The sequence below is a fragment of the Xiphias gladius genome, chromosome 20 (genome assembly GCF_016859285.1).
Source record: "Xiphias gladius isolate SHS-SW01 ecotype Sanya breed wild chromosome 20, ASM1685928v1, whole genome shotgun sequence".
Lineage (NCBI taxonomy): Eukaryota > Metazoa > Chordata > Actinopteri > Istiophoriformes > Xiphiidae > Xiphias > Xiphias gladius.
In genome coordinates, this window is record NC_053419.1 from 22,869,230 (window position 1) to 22,886,779 (window position 17,550).

Genomic DNA, 17,550 nt, shown 5'->3' on the forward strand with positions numbered 1-17,550 from the left:
ATCCTGTTCCCCAAATATCTTCCATGTTGAAGGGTGTGAAATAAGATAACAGTCTTCCTCCCCTTACATGTCATAGGCACCTATTTCCATCTTGTCAGGAGACGTTGTCGGTCATCAGATTAACCCCAGTCTGTACATTCTGGTCAAGTCTGACTCTCCCAGAGGCAAAGAATAATTCAAGCTGCCGTGATGAAGCCTGTCAGTGCTAAACCAGGTGGTAGCTCTGATCTGTCTCCCGGTAGAGGAAGGTGGGGAGACTCTGGTAAGGATTTTTTTCAGGCCATCCACCCACTTCTCCAGTGATCTCTTTCCAGAGAGAAAAACCAAAGAACATTCCCACAAGGAGTGTAGAAGAAGGTGCCTGCCTCTAGGTTACATTTCCAACACTAGTCGTTCTGCATCGAGCCCATTTAATGACGTCCTACTGGTGTAAAATAATACCTGTCAATGACCTTATAATGTTAATTATAATTCAGTTTACCTCCGACATCCGTGATGGACCATCCTGTATTAGTTGCTGTGGCCCTTCCATGTTCCATCTTCCTCCGTGTTACAGTTTAGATCTTTTTGCCAAATAAGTCGTAAATGCACCTCCTGTGCCACCAGCCTTATCCTTTAATTTATCACCTTAATATCTTAACCTACAGGAAAGTATGTAATTCCTCACCTGGGGGTAACACATTCAAGGTGAGTTGGACGGTTTCCACAGTGGTTATGACATTAGAGTAACAAAGCTGAACCCCCCCCCAGTGTCTTTCTGTGACGGTGTCTTGTAAAGCAGAGAGGCCTGTTTTATTGTCTTCATGTTGTTTGGATTGATTGATTGATTGATTGATTGATTGATTGATTGATCTTTCAGGCTGCCATGTGAAATGTACAGCGTTCGGAGGGAGGACGTTGTTTCACAGACACGCTAAAAATGCAAGACATGGCCCAGGTAGAGCGAATGTAAAGCTACAGCTACAGTGCATCCAGTAACGGACTTTGGATTTGGACTTTTGGACCATTATAAATTCAAACAGGAGGGCTGCTTCTTTCTCACGGGCATTTTTTTTTTTTTTTTTACAGCAGCAGTTACATATCTGGATGTTTCAGTCTGGAGCTTTTCTAAGGCCGTTGTGTGTATTTTCGCCCATCTGTCATTTGATGAATGGAGTCTTTCATAACAAAGTTATTGCATATTTCCCCCAAGAATATACCATGTGTATTTAGGACACTGGTTGTTGAGCCCGTAAATGTTTTTTTGAAATCACGGTGGAGCTCCTCATGCAAATGTGACATGAACAAACATAACAAGAGACAATCTGTGCACATTTTGCTGTTTTTTATTTGTTTTTTTGGATGAAGTGCAGTATTGCGAGCTAGCCAGCAACACTGCAGCCAACATCATCTCACTCTTTGTAGCTGTCTCTCTTAACGTACAAAGCGACCATCTGTTGACGATTAGATTTGAACCAGAATAAAGGTTCCCTCAAGTAAAATCATCTGACTGGTGAAAGTTTATAAAGTGATTTTTGTTTTGACAGTTTAGGTCACTTTAGCTGGAAATGTTGCCATCTGTTTGATATGTGTGGGCTCCATCTCTATTTTTCTAAACAGAAAATCTGTTCCCTTTTCTGTTTGTAGTTACTCAGTCCAATTGTGGGAGTACAGATCTTTTTTTTTATAACTCTTTTTCAGCATCAGATTAATTTATAGCAATAATTTTATTCATAGCCTCTTTTATCAACTCTGTGAAGAAATTGGTTTTGAAATTTCTTTGAGTCCTTTTCGATTTATTGGAAGTCATGTGTTATTCCTACCGGTGTAGGTGTACGTATTTTTAAGGTAAGACTGGCTTCAGTAATATCTGATCTCTGAGGACCCGGGACACTCAGTCACTATCAGAAATTGTAAAATTTCTAGTCTTACTGGAAATTGCGCCGCATGCCACGATACAGCCACAAAGGGGATTTCTGGGTAATGGGGTTGTGACGGTGTCTTCGGCAGACTTTGGAGAACCGGCGCGAGGAAGCGCGGGCGTACAGCAACCTGGGCAGTGCCTACCACTCTCAACGGGACTTTGACAAGGCCATATCATACCATACCAGGGTACTGGAGCTGGCACAAGAGCAGGCCGACAGAGCCATCGAGATGAGGGCATATGCTGGGCTGGGGCACGCTGCCCGGTGCATGCAGGTTGGTATGAAACCATTTAAAGACCCGATTAACTGTTTAACTGAATTACACAGGGTTATTCGGGCATTCTGCCTGCTCTGTTGTTTATAATGTGATGAATAAACATGAATCTTGATCCTTCCTGTGATCCTCAGGACCTGGAGAGGGCGCGTCAGTACCACCAACACCAGCTAGAAATTGGTCAGGAGCTGCAGGACAGGGCCGCACAGGGCCGAGCCTCGTCCAACCTGGGTAGGTTTTACTGAGGGGTTAGTGATAATGGGGTTAGTTGGAAGGAGGTGGAGCGTGGGTCTCTGTGTTGTGTGTGTGTGTGTGTGTGTGTGTGTGTGTGTGTGTGTGTGTGTGTGTGTGTGTGTGTGTGTGTGTGTGTGTGTGTGTGTGTGTACTTGTATGGCTATCTTTTTGAGGACCAGTGTGAGTTTTATTCCATGGGAGCGAAGACATTTTGGCAATTGTCAACGATCGTTCTCACATCTATAGGAGTACAAAATGGAATGGTAGAGGAAGTAGGGATATGCAGTAGCATAGCAACTTTAGCTGTATTTGATGTGGAGCTTGGACTTATTTCATCGCACTTATTTAACTGAACGCATTCTTTGATTTATTTTTGCTGGAGTTATTAATATTCCGTTCACTACATTAGTATTAAGGCCTGGTCACACCAGAAAGTGGCACAGTCAATTCCATCTGTGTGTCCTCACCAGTTTAGTGGTTCTAGAGGTTTTGTGGCGTAGCGACAAATCGCAGGGCTGGACTGGGGACAAGATATACAAATGAATCGACTTGACTTTGTTGCTGAGAGTTGCTGTGATGGCAAAAATCACTGTTGATCTTTTCCAGCATGTTGTGGCCATGATTATGAGCGAGGCGATTGGTTAAAAGGCAACGAGTCCTCCAACCTGAACGACCCTGTAGGTCATTTGTCCTTAGCCTCCGATACCCCCCAGTAGGAGCGTCCCATCCGTCCACCCAAACCTCCGCCTCCTAACGCAGACTTTGTCCCTCTTCAGCCTACGTCACCTGACTTCCTCCTCTGCTCCCGTCATAATTACGACAGGCGCTAGAGGACGCTTAACAACAAAACGTAACTACGGGTCGTAAGAAGCCGCTTGTACAGACGGCCCGGTTTGTTTTTTTACCGGGGGCCAGTCTCTCAAAAATTATTCTCGTAACTACACTGACGAATGTCACAAGTGCTGGTGAAGACGACAGGAAGGAGGACCCGGACGCAGGCAGGCGGCTGCAGTGACATGACTTTATAAGAAGATGAGGTGATCACAAAGGCAGGCTGAGACTCGGGAACTGATAACCGGCAGCGTGGCTTGACACAAGTGCACTAAGAACTGGACGATCTGGTGCGGATCTGGCGGAAATGGCTGGTTTAGGTACCGGCCGGGATAACGAGGAAGCTGAGAACAGGTGTGTGTGAGTGGGCGGGGAAGCTCAGGTGTTTGAGAACGGGCAGGTGACGGGTGAGCAGGCGGATCTGGGGAGTCAGGTGACAGGGACAGGGAGGAAAGTCCGCGGAACACCTGGTGGGCGGATGGAGAGTGGCAGGCAGATGGGCCGAAATGAACAGGGGCCGAGGCAGGAATCCTGACGGATGAAGGGATGAGGTGCATCGGGATTTGTCTGGTGTCGCTCAGCAGGTGATTGATCACACTGTACGTTTGCTTCCCCGGTAATTAGTCACACAAATCACAAAGCACAAATCGCGATGTCAGGAAAAAAGAAACATCCGAATTTTTACAAGTTGGGAAAAGTAGAGACAAACTGCTTGATCAGACACAATAAGCTGCTGATGTGTGGGGAAAAAAACAAAAACTTAGCACTCAGTAGGCTGATAATTAATTTGATGTGACAAGCCTGCAGACCTGAAGAGCCCAGTCAGTAATATTCCTCTCGTCCGGTAGGTTGAAGCCGGATCCCTCAGGCTTCGACCTGCCAGATGTGTCATTTAAACTGGATTGTGCGACATGTTACCCAGCCACGACATTTGTACCCGGTCCTAACCAGCGAACCTTGAAGTGTAAGCAAGAAATCTGTCTGTCAGAGAGAGGGGGTGGGATTATGAGCAGGAGCTAGTTACAGGTGTTGAGGAGTCTGGATGGGACCTAGTTCTGCACCTTTGTAGTTGTTTGCCAACAACTGAGTTTCAAAGAAGAATAGGAAGAAAAGTTATAATGATAAGGAGAAGACACCGGTAGGACAGCATGGCAGCATGACTGTAATCAAGCCGCACCGTCACCCCAGAGGATATATATTATAGATGACAACAAATAGGAGGAGTGTGGCAGGCTGCTTCTTCTATGCATCGTGGCGGAGAAAAGCATCACAAAAAAGGGTCTGTGGGTCTGCTGAATAAAAGAAGAAAGGATTCGGGAGTCTGCAGCACACTGGCTTTAAATTATTGGTTCACATCCCGTTCAGTCCAGGATCTGTGCTGACAGAACTTTGTTTTGTTTGAAAGGTTCAATAAAAATGCAATAAATGACGACTGAAATAACCACAGATACAGTCACTATAATACAGAAATGTGGAAAAAAAAACAAAACAAAACGCCACGAGACGCCACAAGCTGCGTGTGAGTGCAACAAGAGTCTCTCATTGACAATATATTAACTTTTTTGTGGGCTAGAAAGCTCCAGCACGTTTGGCCTGCAGCCGCCTTTGCCGCCACGTGAGCCGCCCCCTGGTTAACCATTGACCCGCTCTGTCGCCGCCGTCGCCACCGGGGCTCAATCGACTGACTGGGTTGTTGTCCTGGGCCCGACCAGCTCGGTCTACATTGATCTGCAGCATCGAGCGCACCGACAGAGGACTCCGCGTTTGTTACGTTCGAGATACCGCGTGTCCGAGCTCGTATCAGAAGTAGCGGCCTTGCGAAAACGCAGATCATGTGAGGGCCCCGCTCTCCCGTCACCCTACCTGCCTTTCCAGGCCCCCGTCTCACGACCGCAGCGGTGCCTCTCTGGCCACTCGACGCTCATGTTTTATTAAGGTTTTCGGTCGGTTTTGGTTTCTGCAGCCGCAGGGATATCCGAGAGCCAGTGAACCTGACTCCACCGCTGAGTGGACAACTCACCGCTCAATGCGGGCAGCGCTCCAGTCCGTCAGTCAAAACACACCCCGTCTTCAGCATCAGGTACAGTTTGGAGATGAACACGTCCGTGGAGGATGTACGGCCTCCTTGTACCGTGCTGCTCCCGCGCCCCCTCTCAGATTGTGTCGCCGCAGAGCCAGTTTCAGTACATTTGAGTCTTGTGTTCACGCAGCCCAAACGTCGTGTCATTTGTCATCTGGAATGAGCAAAAGGCAAACACACACACACACACACACACACACAGCGGCTCGCAGTACATGCTTTGATGTGTGACTAATAGGCTATTGTTGAAGTCGCTGACTCTCCTGACAGACGAGCTGCAGTCTGTGGATCAGATCAATGATTTAGATCATCATTTATGGATGATTACGTTTCTCTGACTGAATGCTGACTTGACAATGCTTCATTCTCTTCTCCACACTTGTTTCCTTATCTTCGTTCCTCTTCTTCTCTACTCTTTCCTTTCCAACCTCCCCCCTGCCTCCTCTTCACCTCTCCTCTCTTCTCTCTCCTGTCTTCATCTTCTTTCCTTTATTCCCTTGTGTCCTCCTCTCCTCTCGTCTCTTCTCTTGTTTCCTTCCCTTCTCTTTCCTCCTCTCCTCTCATCTCATTTCTTACTTTCTTCCCTTGTTTCCTCCTCTCCTCTCTTCTCTCCTTGTTTCCTCCTCTCCTCTCTTCTCTCTCCTGTCTTCATCTTCTTTCCTTTATTCCCTTGTGTCCTCCTCTCCTCTCGTCTCTTCTCTTGTTTCCTTCCCTTCTCTTTCCTCCTCTCCTCTCATCTCATTTCTTACTTTCTTCCCATGTTTCCTCCTCTCCTCTTCTCTTGTTTCCTTCCCACTTATTTCCTCCTCTCCTCTCCTCGGTTGCCCCCCCCCTTGATTCCTGCTCTAAGGTCCTCCCTTCTACTGTCCTCCCTCCTCCCCTCTCCATCTAGGACATTGTCTAGTGTTGCCCAGGGGAACTCCTTGGTGATTTGTGATGGTAGCCTTTAGAGCTTAATTACGACTCTTCTCACTGCGAATTCCAGTCAGAAGTAACGACACCACGCCAGCTTCACAAGTGTTGCTCTTACCTTGCATTTAGCTCCAATCGTCTCAGTGGAACTTCTGGTGTTTCTTGTCTTCATTCTCGGTCTCATTCTGAAATTGGGCTTGGATTCAGTTGTGGCCCCTCAGAGCAACTCACCCAACCTTCGCACTCGGTAAAAGGCGCGGGGGGGGTGGGACGTGGCCTGCGACAACGGTCCCCGGTCTGAATCGGACCGCGGACGTTTCAGTTATGTGGTATGAATCGTAACCGTTTTGCTGCTGGAGCGCGTTTAGCTTGTGTCTGCAGAGCTGACTGCCTTTGGGGAACCCCTGGTCTATGTGAAGTGGAGCGAAATGGCGCTGGAAGTCAGAACCCCCTGAAATACAACGGCACAGTCCGGCTCGACGGGCAGAAAGACCTGTTAGAAATACTACGCGCCCGTCTTCCTGTTTGCGCTCAGCTTTACACTTCCCTATTGATGCCGTGATGTCTAAGTAATTCCAGTCCCTAAAATCATTGCGGGAAGTTATGCAGCGACAAATCAGGTGTGTGGTTTTGTTCCGCCCACTCAGGAGACTGGCTCTCAAACCGTATTAGAGCAGCGATTCACAAACCGTATGTGATGTAACTGATTCATTTTTAAGATGAAAGTTTCATTCATTGATTTTTTGTTTTGTTTTTTTGTGGTCACTTAGGGGCAATGGAACAAGCCGTAAACACAACATTGGCCTATCACCTCATAAAGTTGTTACGGCCGACGCACGAGCAACATTTTGTGAGCAACAGTTGCCTGTTTAAAAAACCCAGCAGGGGGCGGAGCGACATTAGCATTCATTGGGACTCGGGCTTCTGGCCACCCAGTGAATGTAAGTCTCTCTTTTTTTTTTTTTTGGACCTTCACCAACTACCTTGAGAAAAATATCTGCCTCTGTAGCAGCTAAATGTTCTAGCTACTCGCTAACTAGCAGGTAGCGTGCGGTGGGTTTATCTGAGCTTTTATGACTGTTGCTAATGACGCTGGTGAGAGAGTGAACCGAAACAGTAAAGTTTCGAGCCTTAAAAACCAGAGTCAGGTGATAATTCTCTGTGGTTCGGTCTTTATGAGAGACCCCTTTCACATTACACGTAGTCATCTAACTCATTGTTAATATAAAAATATTGACGCATGTAGCTTTAGACGAGAAAGGCAACGGAACGCTGACAGGCAGGCCAGCTCACGAGCCACGTGTTGGCCACACCCGACTTCGTTGACGGAGCCTTTTCCAGCCCACTGTAGAGAAAGGGGACCGGAGATCACCCCTTCTCCTCCTCTAATCTCTCCATGCCGTTTCAGCCAAATACCCTGTCATCAGATCTCAGCTCATTTTCCACACCTCTAATCCTCGCAGCTCTGCTCTGCTTCACACTGTGTCCCCTCCGTGTCGGGGAATCCCACAGTCCTGCAGAACATCCACAGTGTGCTGGCACCTTTGCGCCTGGGAGAGGAGGGGGCTTTGCCTTGTGGGAGATTCTGGGTGTGTGTGTGTGTGTGTGTGTGTGTACGTGCTCACGCTCAAAACCTGTGTTGGCAGAGTTTAGGAGGAGGGTTGTAAATGTAACCAGCCACTCCAGCCAACTCTGCAGGCCTCTCTGTAATCCTCTTAGCGTGAGACCCAGATGAGCGAGGTCTTCCTTTCCTTATCAACAACCCCCTCCTCTTCCTCACGTAACCCCGCTCCTCACATATTGCCGGAGACGGGGCTTATGTGAGCCCAAAAACACGGTGTGCTGGGTATCACTGCATTTTTTTCACGAATTTCTCTAAGGTTCAGTATTTTATGCCAGTAGACTCCTGCTATTGACTCAGTCTCTGTCTTCAGAAGCAAAATGTATGAGCTGTGTCTGCACAAAGGCCGTGCGTGCGCCCTTCCTCAGACATAAATTGGTATTTATACATCGTACAGTGCAGGGAAAAAGTGCACGCAACTTTCTCGAGCGTGATATTCTGAAGTGGAAAGGAGAAATTAAAGGCAGACAGAATAAAATATGCCTCATTATTGTTTTGGGTTGTTATACAGAGCGTGAATGACGTTTTTTTTGCAGTTCATATCCATCCGTAATAGGCCAATTAAGGATGCAGTTGTAAACTTAATTTCAATTCATCGCTTTTGTACACCCGGTTTTATTGCCCTTTTGTTCAGTCGGCTTTTGTTGTTTAACATTCGACATCTGTGCTTATGCTTTTTTAATTTGTGCCTTTATTGTGAAGGGCTCTGTAAATTCCTTGGTTTGAGTGCTATAAACTACACCGTCGATCACCCAGCTGATGTTTGATGGGGACGGTTATACCACAGCCGATGATGCTTTAAAGCTGCCTTGTGTGATGAAAAATGTTACTCCTGCAAGTATGGATACGATAAATGGCCAGTTGTACCGTTCTTTTCATGGCCCCGTCCAAACACAGGTGGGACAGATAGATGTTTTCGTGGGCAAACGTCTGATCGGCTTTGTGCCTACGTCAGTATATTGGTAAGTGTGGTTGTGGAAACCAGACCAGACCTTTTTAACAATGATTGAGTTTCGTAAAACAGAACCATGCGCGGTTTTATATTCCTGGCACGGAGCGTGTGTGAGTATTTCTGCCTTCGAGTGAGTTTTTAGCGTTTGACCTTCGCAGAGTTTTATGCATCTGACTGGACGGTTAAAGGAGAAACGGTGGCATCTTTCTACAAGTTTATTATCGTAGCTAAATTCCATGAAAGGACCAAAACCGAGAATGTTTTCTTCGGTTTCTCAACACTTTCTGACTTTTCTATCCCGTCTGGGGCTCAGCAAGTTCAGTGGTTTCAACTGGAGACTTGCATCTTTAAAAAATGGTCACAAATAAATAGTTTCACTCTGTAAAAAAAAAAAAAAAAAAAAATCTCCTGAAACAGTTGGGCTTTGTCATTTCTAACAAATGCAACTCAAGGAGATGGAAATAATGCATTCGTTGGGGGATTATTTTCAGCTGATGCGGTGCAGATTAATCCACATTCGGTGCTCTGGTGAGTATTTGGGGCAGCAAGATGGTGTGTGTGTGTGTGGGACTGAGTCTAAATAAACTGCAGTGTGTGTGTTCGTGGTGATGAAGGAACATGTCACCCAGAGCGAGAGTGTGACTCACTGATGTGTTTCTAATAGTTTCAAACAGTGTAGATGGCAGGGACCGAGCAGCAAAACCCAGGACGCAGAACATGAGAAAATGAGAAGCAACGATAATTATCAACTAAGAAAAGAACTGAACTCCCAATACAGCAAACTGGACGGCGACAGAACTCAGTAACTCAACCTAAACTCAAAGGACAAAACCAACCTGACTGAATGACACGGGGGGGCATACTGTGTGTACTGGGCGGACAAACCGATAACACACACCACGGGTGGACAAAACACAATAACCAAGCCCCCCAACCCCCTTTAGCAGGTACTTGGTACGGGCCTGAGGTGAAGGTAGAGGCCTCGGAAATGTATATGAATACAACTTAAGGACATCAGAACTCAAGTGTGGACGATTCAAAATGAACTAAGCGTGCAAATCGTAAATGCCAAACCTCAGTGTGTGTGAAAAGAGGCCAAGGCTGAAGCCGTCACAGATACAGAGATGACACCTGTCAGTGGAATCGATCCAAACCGTAGAATAACACAACAACAGGGCTGGAGATCTGGAGGCAGAAGGGGTTTGGGAGAGGGACTCAGAGTTTACACTCAGCGAATCAGAGCGCGGTCCTCTCTCTCTCTCTCTCTCCGTCTCTCTCTCTCTCTCTGTCTCTCTCTCTCTCTCCTCTCTCTCTCTCTGTCTCTCTCTCTCCCTCTCTCTCTCTCTCTCTCTGTCTCTCTCTCTCTCTCTCTCTCTCTCTCTCTCTCTCTCTCTGTCTCTCTCTCTCTCTCTCTCTCTCTCTCTCTCTCTCTGTCTCTCTCTCTCTCTCTCTCTGTCTCTCTTGTCTCTCTCTCTCTCTCTCTCTCTCTCTGTCTCTCTCTCTCTCTCTCTCTCTCTCTCTCTCTCTCTCTCTCTCTCTCTGTCTCTCTCTCTCTCCCTCTCTCCACACAGTTTGACATGAGAGCCACATGTAACCTCTTCCATCTGGTGTCTCGACGCCCCCCTCATCCCCGTTTCCCCTCTCGTAACCCCTCTCTCATCTGTCCTCTGTGTCTTCACTGCAGAAATCAAGAGACACAGTGACCACATTGGATACAGGAAGATTTGACAGAGCACCGGCAAGACGACTTGTTACAGGGCAGCATTTTAAGGGAGCAGTTAGAAAGTTGGTGTCTACGTTTTAACATAGACCAGAGTGGTTGGTTCTAGGGTGTTTTTCAAGTGGCAATTGAGACCAGGCTGTCACCAAGTATATACTTTATAGTGTATGTATAATAAAGCAAAATATAAAAATATTAGAATCAAAATATACTTTAAAAGTAACAAAAGTAAAAGCACTCATTATGAAGTAAGGCCCATTTCAGAATGATGTATATTATATGAGTGGATTATACTTATTGATGCATTAATGTGTTCACCACTTAAGTGTTGCAGCTGGTAGAGGTGGGGCTCATTTTACTCACTTAAAAATGCTGCTGGGTGGCCTGTGACATTCCCCCAGTGGATCAATAAACTCTTAGCTTAACCTGAAATAACACATCGTAATTTATCAGTTAATTGTATTTCGCGTTATTAATCTGAATCTGCAAAGAAACTGGTGGCAAAGGTTATCGATTAAATGTGGTAGAGTAAAAACTCTTAAAGTAGCATAAAGTAGCTTCGAATGGAAGTACTCAAGCAAAGTACAAGTACCTCAAAGTAAGTAGAGCTCCTGGGTACATTCCAACACTGTTATATCATATATATATATGATATATATCTATATCACACCACCAGCCAAGCACAGAGAACTTCATTGCCATCATGATGCACAATAGCAGATTTCATAAAAACCTGGAGTAACCTTAATCCGTGTGATAACTTGACTGTGTGCCGTGAAGCAAAGTCCTAAACTTTCAAAACAACTAGTTCCTATAGCTGCCAGATAAATGTAGCGGAGTGAAAAGTATAATATCTCGCTCGGATGTACAGGAGTAAAAGTATTAAGTAGAATAGAGTAGAAACACTCAAGCAAAGTACAAATTCCTGAGACTCGTTGAAGCTTGAGTAAATGTGTCTCGTTACTTTCCGCCACTGTGCGTCGACGACGACTCCCCCGCTCGTAAAATTTGGATGTCCCATTATTCATCAGCCTTTCTCATCTTGCAGCTACCGTCCCCCCTCCCCTCATTTCTCTCTTGTGCCCCGGGCTTCTTCCTTAACTTGTATTCGCTCTTCCAACTTTTGTTTGCATTGGCTCCAAAAACTGGGTTGTTGACAGTAGGGAAGACACATCTTCGCACAGAAAGTTGGTAAGGCCACTGGGACCCGAGTTTATTTTCCCTGGACAGAGAGACAGAGGAAGGCTGCGTGACTCCCCACTGGATCTCTGCATATGCAGTACTGAGATCTGAAGATCCATAGCAGCAGATATTATCAGATTTGTTGAATTTTCCGCCGTCGCTTTTTAATTATTTATAGCTCTGCACTCGCATCTTTTTCAGGGTTCCCGAAACCGTGTGTGCATTCATATTTACACGCACACACTTACAGTACATACACGTATGAATTCTTAGCATGTTGCATATCTATAGCTCTCTGAATCATTGCAGTTCACCGTGTTCATCCCGCTCCCTACACGTGAAAGAAGTGTTGCTTGATGTTTAATGTTCGCTACTTATCGAAATCCGCGTTGGATTGACTGTTCAGCAGAACCGTAGACTTAAGCCTTGGAAACAAGTCTAAACTTTAGTCACAAAAAGGAGGACTTGAGATGTGACTCCCTAAAGACTTGACTAGCCTGAGATTTGACCTGATGAAATCCCCGTTATTAGGGTTTCAAAATGACTCTGTTTACTGAATCTGAGTTCATGTAGCTCAACTTACTTGAGACTTTAACTTGTCTCAATTGACTTGGAACTCGACTTTGACTTTCCTCTATAAACTTACAGTATATTGACAGACTTAAGACTGGGCTCGGGGCTTTGCTCAGGTCACTTGAGATTACAGATGACTTGATTTGGACATGCCCCCACACTAAAAATGCTCTGCTGATGGACATAGGATTCACTTGGACTTGTCTCAATTCACATGAGACTCGACTGGACGTGTCTCGGAAGACATTAAAACTGTCTGCTGATAGACTTAAGACTTCACTTGAACTTGAGACTTGATTGGTCTAAGATGACTTGAAACCTGAGTTATTCCAAAATTATTAAAAACTGTTCTGCTAAACACTGTGGTAAAATATTTCCATGTTGCCTATCAGCATCTTAATTTGTTCCATGTTACTTAAAAAAACAAAACAAACAAGGTTTGACTTCCCGCCTCCCACTTTGCATCTCAGGCATCATACACCAGATGAAGGGGGAGTATGAGACAGCACTGAAGCGCCACAAAGCCCACCTGTCCTTCGCCCAGGAGCTGGGTGATTACGCTGCCCAGGGGAGGGCCTACGGTAACATGGGCAACGCCTATCACGCGCTCGGCATCTACGACCAAGCTGTCCGGTACCACCGACAAGAGCTACAGATCTCGCTGGAGGTGAATACCCTCGCTCTTCACGGGCACCATTGAGACAGTTGTGGAAAACAGAACAGTTGAAGCTTCTTTGTGTTTCAGGTGAATGACCGTCCATCGCAGGCCTCCACGCACGGTAACCTAGCGGTGGCGTACCAGGCGCTGGGCGCTCACGACCGAGCTCTCCAGCACTACCTTCACCACCTCACCATCGCGCGAGAGCTTCGGGACACTCAAAGTGAAGCCAGAGCACTAGGCAAGCTGGATAGGATGGAGACGCATTGAGGACAGAGGCACAAGAAATTTGCTTAAAATTGAAAAATGGAATTGGCTCTTTAATTTTTTTTTCTTTTTCCAGCAAACTTGGGCAACTTCCACAGCTGGAGAGGTGAATACGCTCAGGCCTTGCCATACTACCAGCAGTACCTGAATCTGGCCCCGGGCCTGCAGGATCTGGAGGGAGAGGGCAAAGTTTGCCACAACCTCGGCTATGCCCACTACTGCCTCGGACAGTACAGAGACGCCGTCAGGTCAGACACAAAATTAATCTCACAAAGCGCAGACTTTGGTTTTTTGCTTGTTAGAAACCATTCAAACCTCACTGATCGCCAGTGAGTGAGCCGGTACAACCTCGTGATCTGCAGCCAAATACTGTCCAGCTTTAGTTTTAGTGGAGATTCTAGTGGAGATACCGAATGTGTAGACCGAATTTCGGGAAAATGTGTATAGAGTGATGGACAAGGCATCTGAAATATTTCCCTTTAACTGATTGGCTCAGCCACAAAAATTATGGACTCTTGGAGTTGGAACGTTTTTCCTCAGTCTCAACATCGTATTGTTTCAATGAAGAGCTGGAACAAGCTCTGTATGTAGTACTGTATGTGATACTGTCTGGCAGTGGGGAACAAGATCATCTTTCCAGCCTTAAAGCTACTTATTCGGGAAAAAAAAGAAAAAAAAAACATTTGTGAAGAGGTTAGTGTCATGATGAATAAATTGACTGTACTGCATATACAAAAACGTAGTTTCACATAAATCCGCATTCTCATGTGTTGCACGTTCTGTCGCTGAAATGTTTACTCCTTGCTTTTCAGGTATGCACTTTCATATCACATTGGAATAAAGTTTAAAATGAGGTTTTGCATGCTTTGCATTTTTCATCCGATTCTTAGGTATTACGAGCAGGACCTGGCCTTGGCTAAGGACCTCCAAGACAAATTAGCCCAGGCAAAAGCCTACTGCAACCTTGGTCTGGCCCACAAAGCACTGGGGGAGTACAACAAAGCGGAGGAGTGTCAGAGATACCTGCTCTCTCTAGCACAAGCCTTGGATAACACACAGGTCACCTACTAGTGTTCACTCTACAGTAAGCTGTAAAAAGGTATCCTGGATACAGTTAGTGGTTGTTAATCGGTGTCCGTGTGGCTCTATTTCTCAGCAGGCAGTTTTCAGGGCCTTCGGGAACCTCGGCGATGTGTGTGTGTGTCGGGGTGATCTTCCAGGAGCTGTGAGGTTCTACCAGCAGCAGTTAACCCTGGCTCAGAAAGTCAGTGATCAGAAGATGGAGGGCGACGCCTACTCAGCGCTCGGATCAGTCCACAGGTAAAACACAAAGATTGTCGGCTGTGGGATTTTCCCTGCATTCCTCGATTCGGTTTCTCTTACCGCCATTTCTCTCTCCTCACCCTTTCCTCCCACTCTAGGCTGCTCCGCCAGCTGGACACAGCCTTGTCCTTCCACAGCCAGGAACTGACCGTCCGGAAGGATCAAGGTGACCAGCAGGGGGAGTGCCGCGCCCTTGGCCACCTGGCAGCAGTACACATGGCACTGGGAGACTACGCTACGACCTTCCAGTGTTACGAGACCCAGCTGGGCCTGGCCCAGGGGCTCAGGGACACCCGTCTGGAGGCCCAGGTCCACGGGAACATGGGCATCACCAAAATGAACATGGCGGTGTTTGAAGAATCTATTGGCTATTTCGAGCAGCAGCTGGCCATGCTGCAGCAGCTGAGTGGAACTGAGAGCATGCTGGACAGAGGTAGGGCCTACGGGAACCTGGCAGACTGCTATGACGCTCTGGGAGACTATGAGGAGGCTATTCAGTACTACGAAAAGTACCTGACAGTGGCTCAGAGTCTCAACCATGTCCAGGACCAGGAGAAAGCCTACAGGGGGCTCGGCAATGCGCACAGGTAGGCAAAGCAGAGCTTAAATACGCCTATTCGCTTTCTTGCCGAGAGTCGGTAGCGCTCGTGATTTCTGTCTGTTCAAATGGAGCTGGATCCAGCAGTCAATTGTAAAAACCTGGTTCAGGTCTGAGCTTTAGCTTAATTCAACTCCGGTGGCTTTAAGTTGAAGAAATTTAACATGACAACTGAGAGACTTCTAGTGAAAATGTTAATTAAGTGTAAAACAGGATGAAAGGGCTTTAACTAGTTTTCACTTTCAGCAGGGGTCACTCAAGTCCCCCCCCCCTTCGGCCCCACCCTCCAGTCTTGAATTTGAAAATCCAAAATCCAAAATGTTAAATGAGAAACGGAAAGGGGCAAATGCAGAATTTCTTCTATGTGTGTGTTCATTTTCCTTTTCAAGTGCACACTCCAGTTGAAGCTTTTGCATTTAAGCATTTAATTCAAACATTTTCGTTCAAGCTTCTGTGTTTTTTTTTTTTTTCCATTTCACGATTTTCAAGTTGCCATTACTCAACGTCACATATTTGTCATTTCAATATCCGATTTCCTTTCTCAGTTTTCCATTTTCATTATCCCAAGGACCAAATAATAATAAATTATTTGCCGTTTTAATTTAAATTCCATGTGAAATTATCCACAGGCTAGCTGCCCCCCTCCCCCGTTTCCCGTCTCTACGCTGAGATAAGCTAATTGGCTGCTGGCTCAATCTTAGTATTGAGCGTGCAGACATGACTGGAACTTCTCATCTAACTCTTGGCAAGCGGGTGAATGAGGGTATTTTCCAGAATGAGGAACTGTTCACTTAAAAACCCTCAGTTTGTGTTTTCAGGTCTCCTCTGCGTTCCTTCTGTGACTGTACCCTCTCTGTCTGGTGGTGGAGTAATCAGCCTGCATGATATATTGCAGATTTTTTTTTTTTGATGGATGAACTCCGTCGCAGTCCAAATTAAACCAAGCACAGGGAAAGAAATGACTCAGTTGATTTCTTTAAAACGGTCTCACGTGAACAAATTTGTAACGTGCATTTTTTTTTTTGCATTGAGTCTGTCAAAGTTGATGCGCCGCGCAGCCACTCAGTTTCACTGCTCCAGACTTTTTGTTTACACTCGTGTTGATATTTATGTCACGTATACGTTATATTTATGTTCTGCGCTTTCCCATTAGTGTGGCAGCACCTTTCCAGTACAGAGCAGCATTCATGCAATTATCTTAATTGGGTTTTTTCTTGCCTCAAGCACACACTTTACACATTTTAAATTCGAGTCATGATAATAATGAAAACAATCGTAATTCACTAAAGTGCAGTAATAGTAACAAACAGCTGTGGTGGTGGGAGAAGGGGGAGTTCCCTCACCACTTTTCAGCGAGTGTCTCCCCACATTAGACTTTTCTCATATGACACTATACAGGTAATGTTCTGCGACAGAGGAACAAGGTTTCCTTTATCCATCTGTTGTCGTCTGTTTCTGCTCTCTAGAGTGTGATGAGATGGTAATGAGGAGAGCAGAGTCACTGATTTAGCTCAATGAACACAGCCTTTGTCGATGTTTTTTTCTTTTCCTTTTTCTCTTGGAGGTTAGAGAACTGTTTTGTACAGCGCCAGATCAAATAAATCTAAATCTTCTGTTATTAGGAACGTGTGGCGCGCTCTCTTCCAACAGAAAAACACCGGTGTGCTGGCAAGAACAAACCAAATGCAAACAAATAGATGATCCAGCCCCCGTGTTTTCTCTTCCCCCTGTCTTCCATCTTCTTTTTCTCTTACCTCTCCCTCTTCAGGTCTATGGGTAGTCTCCAGCAAGCACTGGTCTGCTTCGAGAAACGGCTGGTGGTGGCCCATGAGCTCGGTGGGGAAGGAGGGGGCAAGGCTCAGGCTTATGGAGAGCTGGGCACCTTGCACAGCCAGCTGGGCAACTACGAGCAGGCCCTCTCTTGCCTGGAGCACCAGCTTAACATTGCACGCACAGCAGGGGTAAGGATTTACCTGTAAAGGGTTCTTGTTTTAGCAATTTCTCCTTTTGCCCTGTTGAATATGACAAATTGTCTTCTTTATGAAAAGTACATTATGCAGAGAAATATGTAGTAAATCCTGATTTAACTATCAGGATAAATCCCTGGAGGCAGAGGCAAGCGATGCTCTTGGAGGCGTTTATCAGCTGATGGCAGACAACGAGACAGCGCTTCAGGTTTTACAGATTCATAATACATCATCACTCAGTATCGTTTGAATGAATAGCTTGACACTTTATGAAATACGCTTATTGGCCCTCTTACTGAGAGTTAGATGAGAAGATGGACACCACCTTCATGCCTGTATGCTAAACATAAAGCTACAGCCAGCAGGTTAGCTTAGCTTAGCGTAACGTGCGTGGAAAATAGCTAGTGTGGCTCCGTTTAACCTGCAGAGACTCGAGGAGGTCACTGCGCTCTGC

The 17,550-nt window shown here is 46.0% G+C and overlaps 1 protein-coding gene across 1 annotated transcript in view; it reads left to right on the forward strand.

The window, feature by feature from the left end:
* The window catches only part of ttc28 (tetratricopeptide repeat domain 28), a 126,841-nt gene that overhangs the window by 89,900 nt on the left and 19,391 nt on the right, over nucleotides 1-17,550 (forward strand). Inside the window, exons 7-16 of the mRNA XM_040157733.1 lie at nucleotides 1,990-2,178; nucleotides 2,313-2,409; nucleotides 12,754-12,950; nucleotides 13,029-13,182; nucleotides 13,285-13,456; nucleotides 14,099-14,267; nucleotides 14,368-14,528; nucleotides 14,630-15,118; nucleotides 16,898-17,090; nucleotides 17,224-17,304. Of these exons, the coding sequence (XP_040013667.1) occupies nucleotides 1,990-2,178; nucleotides 2,313-2,409; nucleotides 12,754-12,950; nucleotides 13,029-13,182; nucleotides 13,285-13,456; nucleotides 14,099-14,267; nucleotides 14,368-14,528; nucleotides 14,630-15,118; nucleotides 16,898-17,090; nucleotides 17,224-17,304 (1,902 nt within the window). The remainder of the gene's footprint in view (nucleotides 1-1,989; nucleotides 2,179-2,312; nucleotides 2,410-12,753; nucleotides 12,951-13,028; nucleotides 13,183-13,284; nucleotides 13,457-14,098; nucleotides 14,268-14,367; nucleotides 14,529-14,629; nucleotides 15,119-16,897; nucleotides 17,091-17,223; nucleotides 17,305-17,550) is intronic.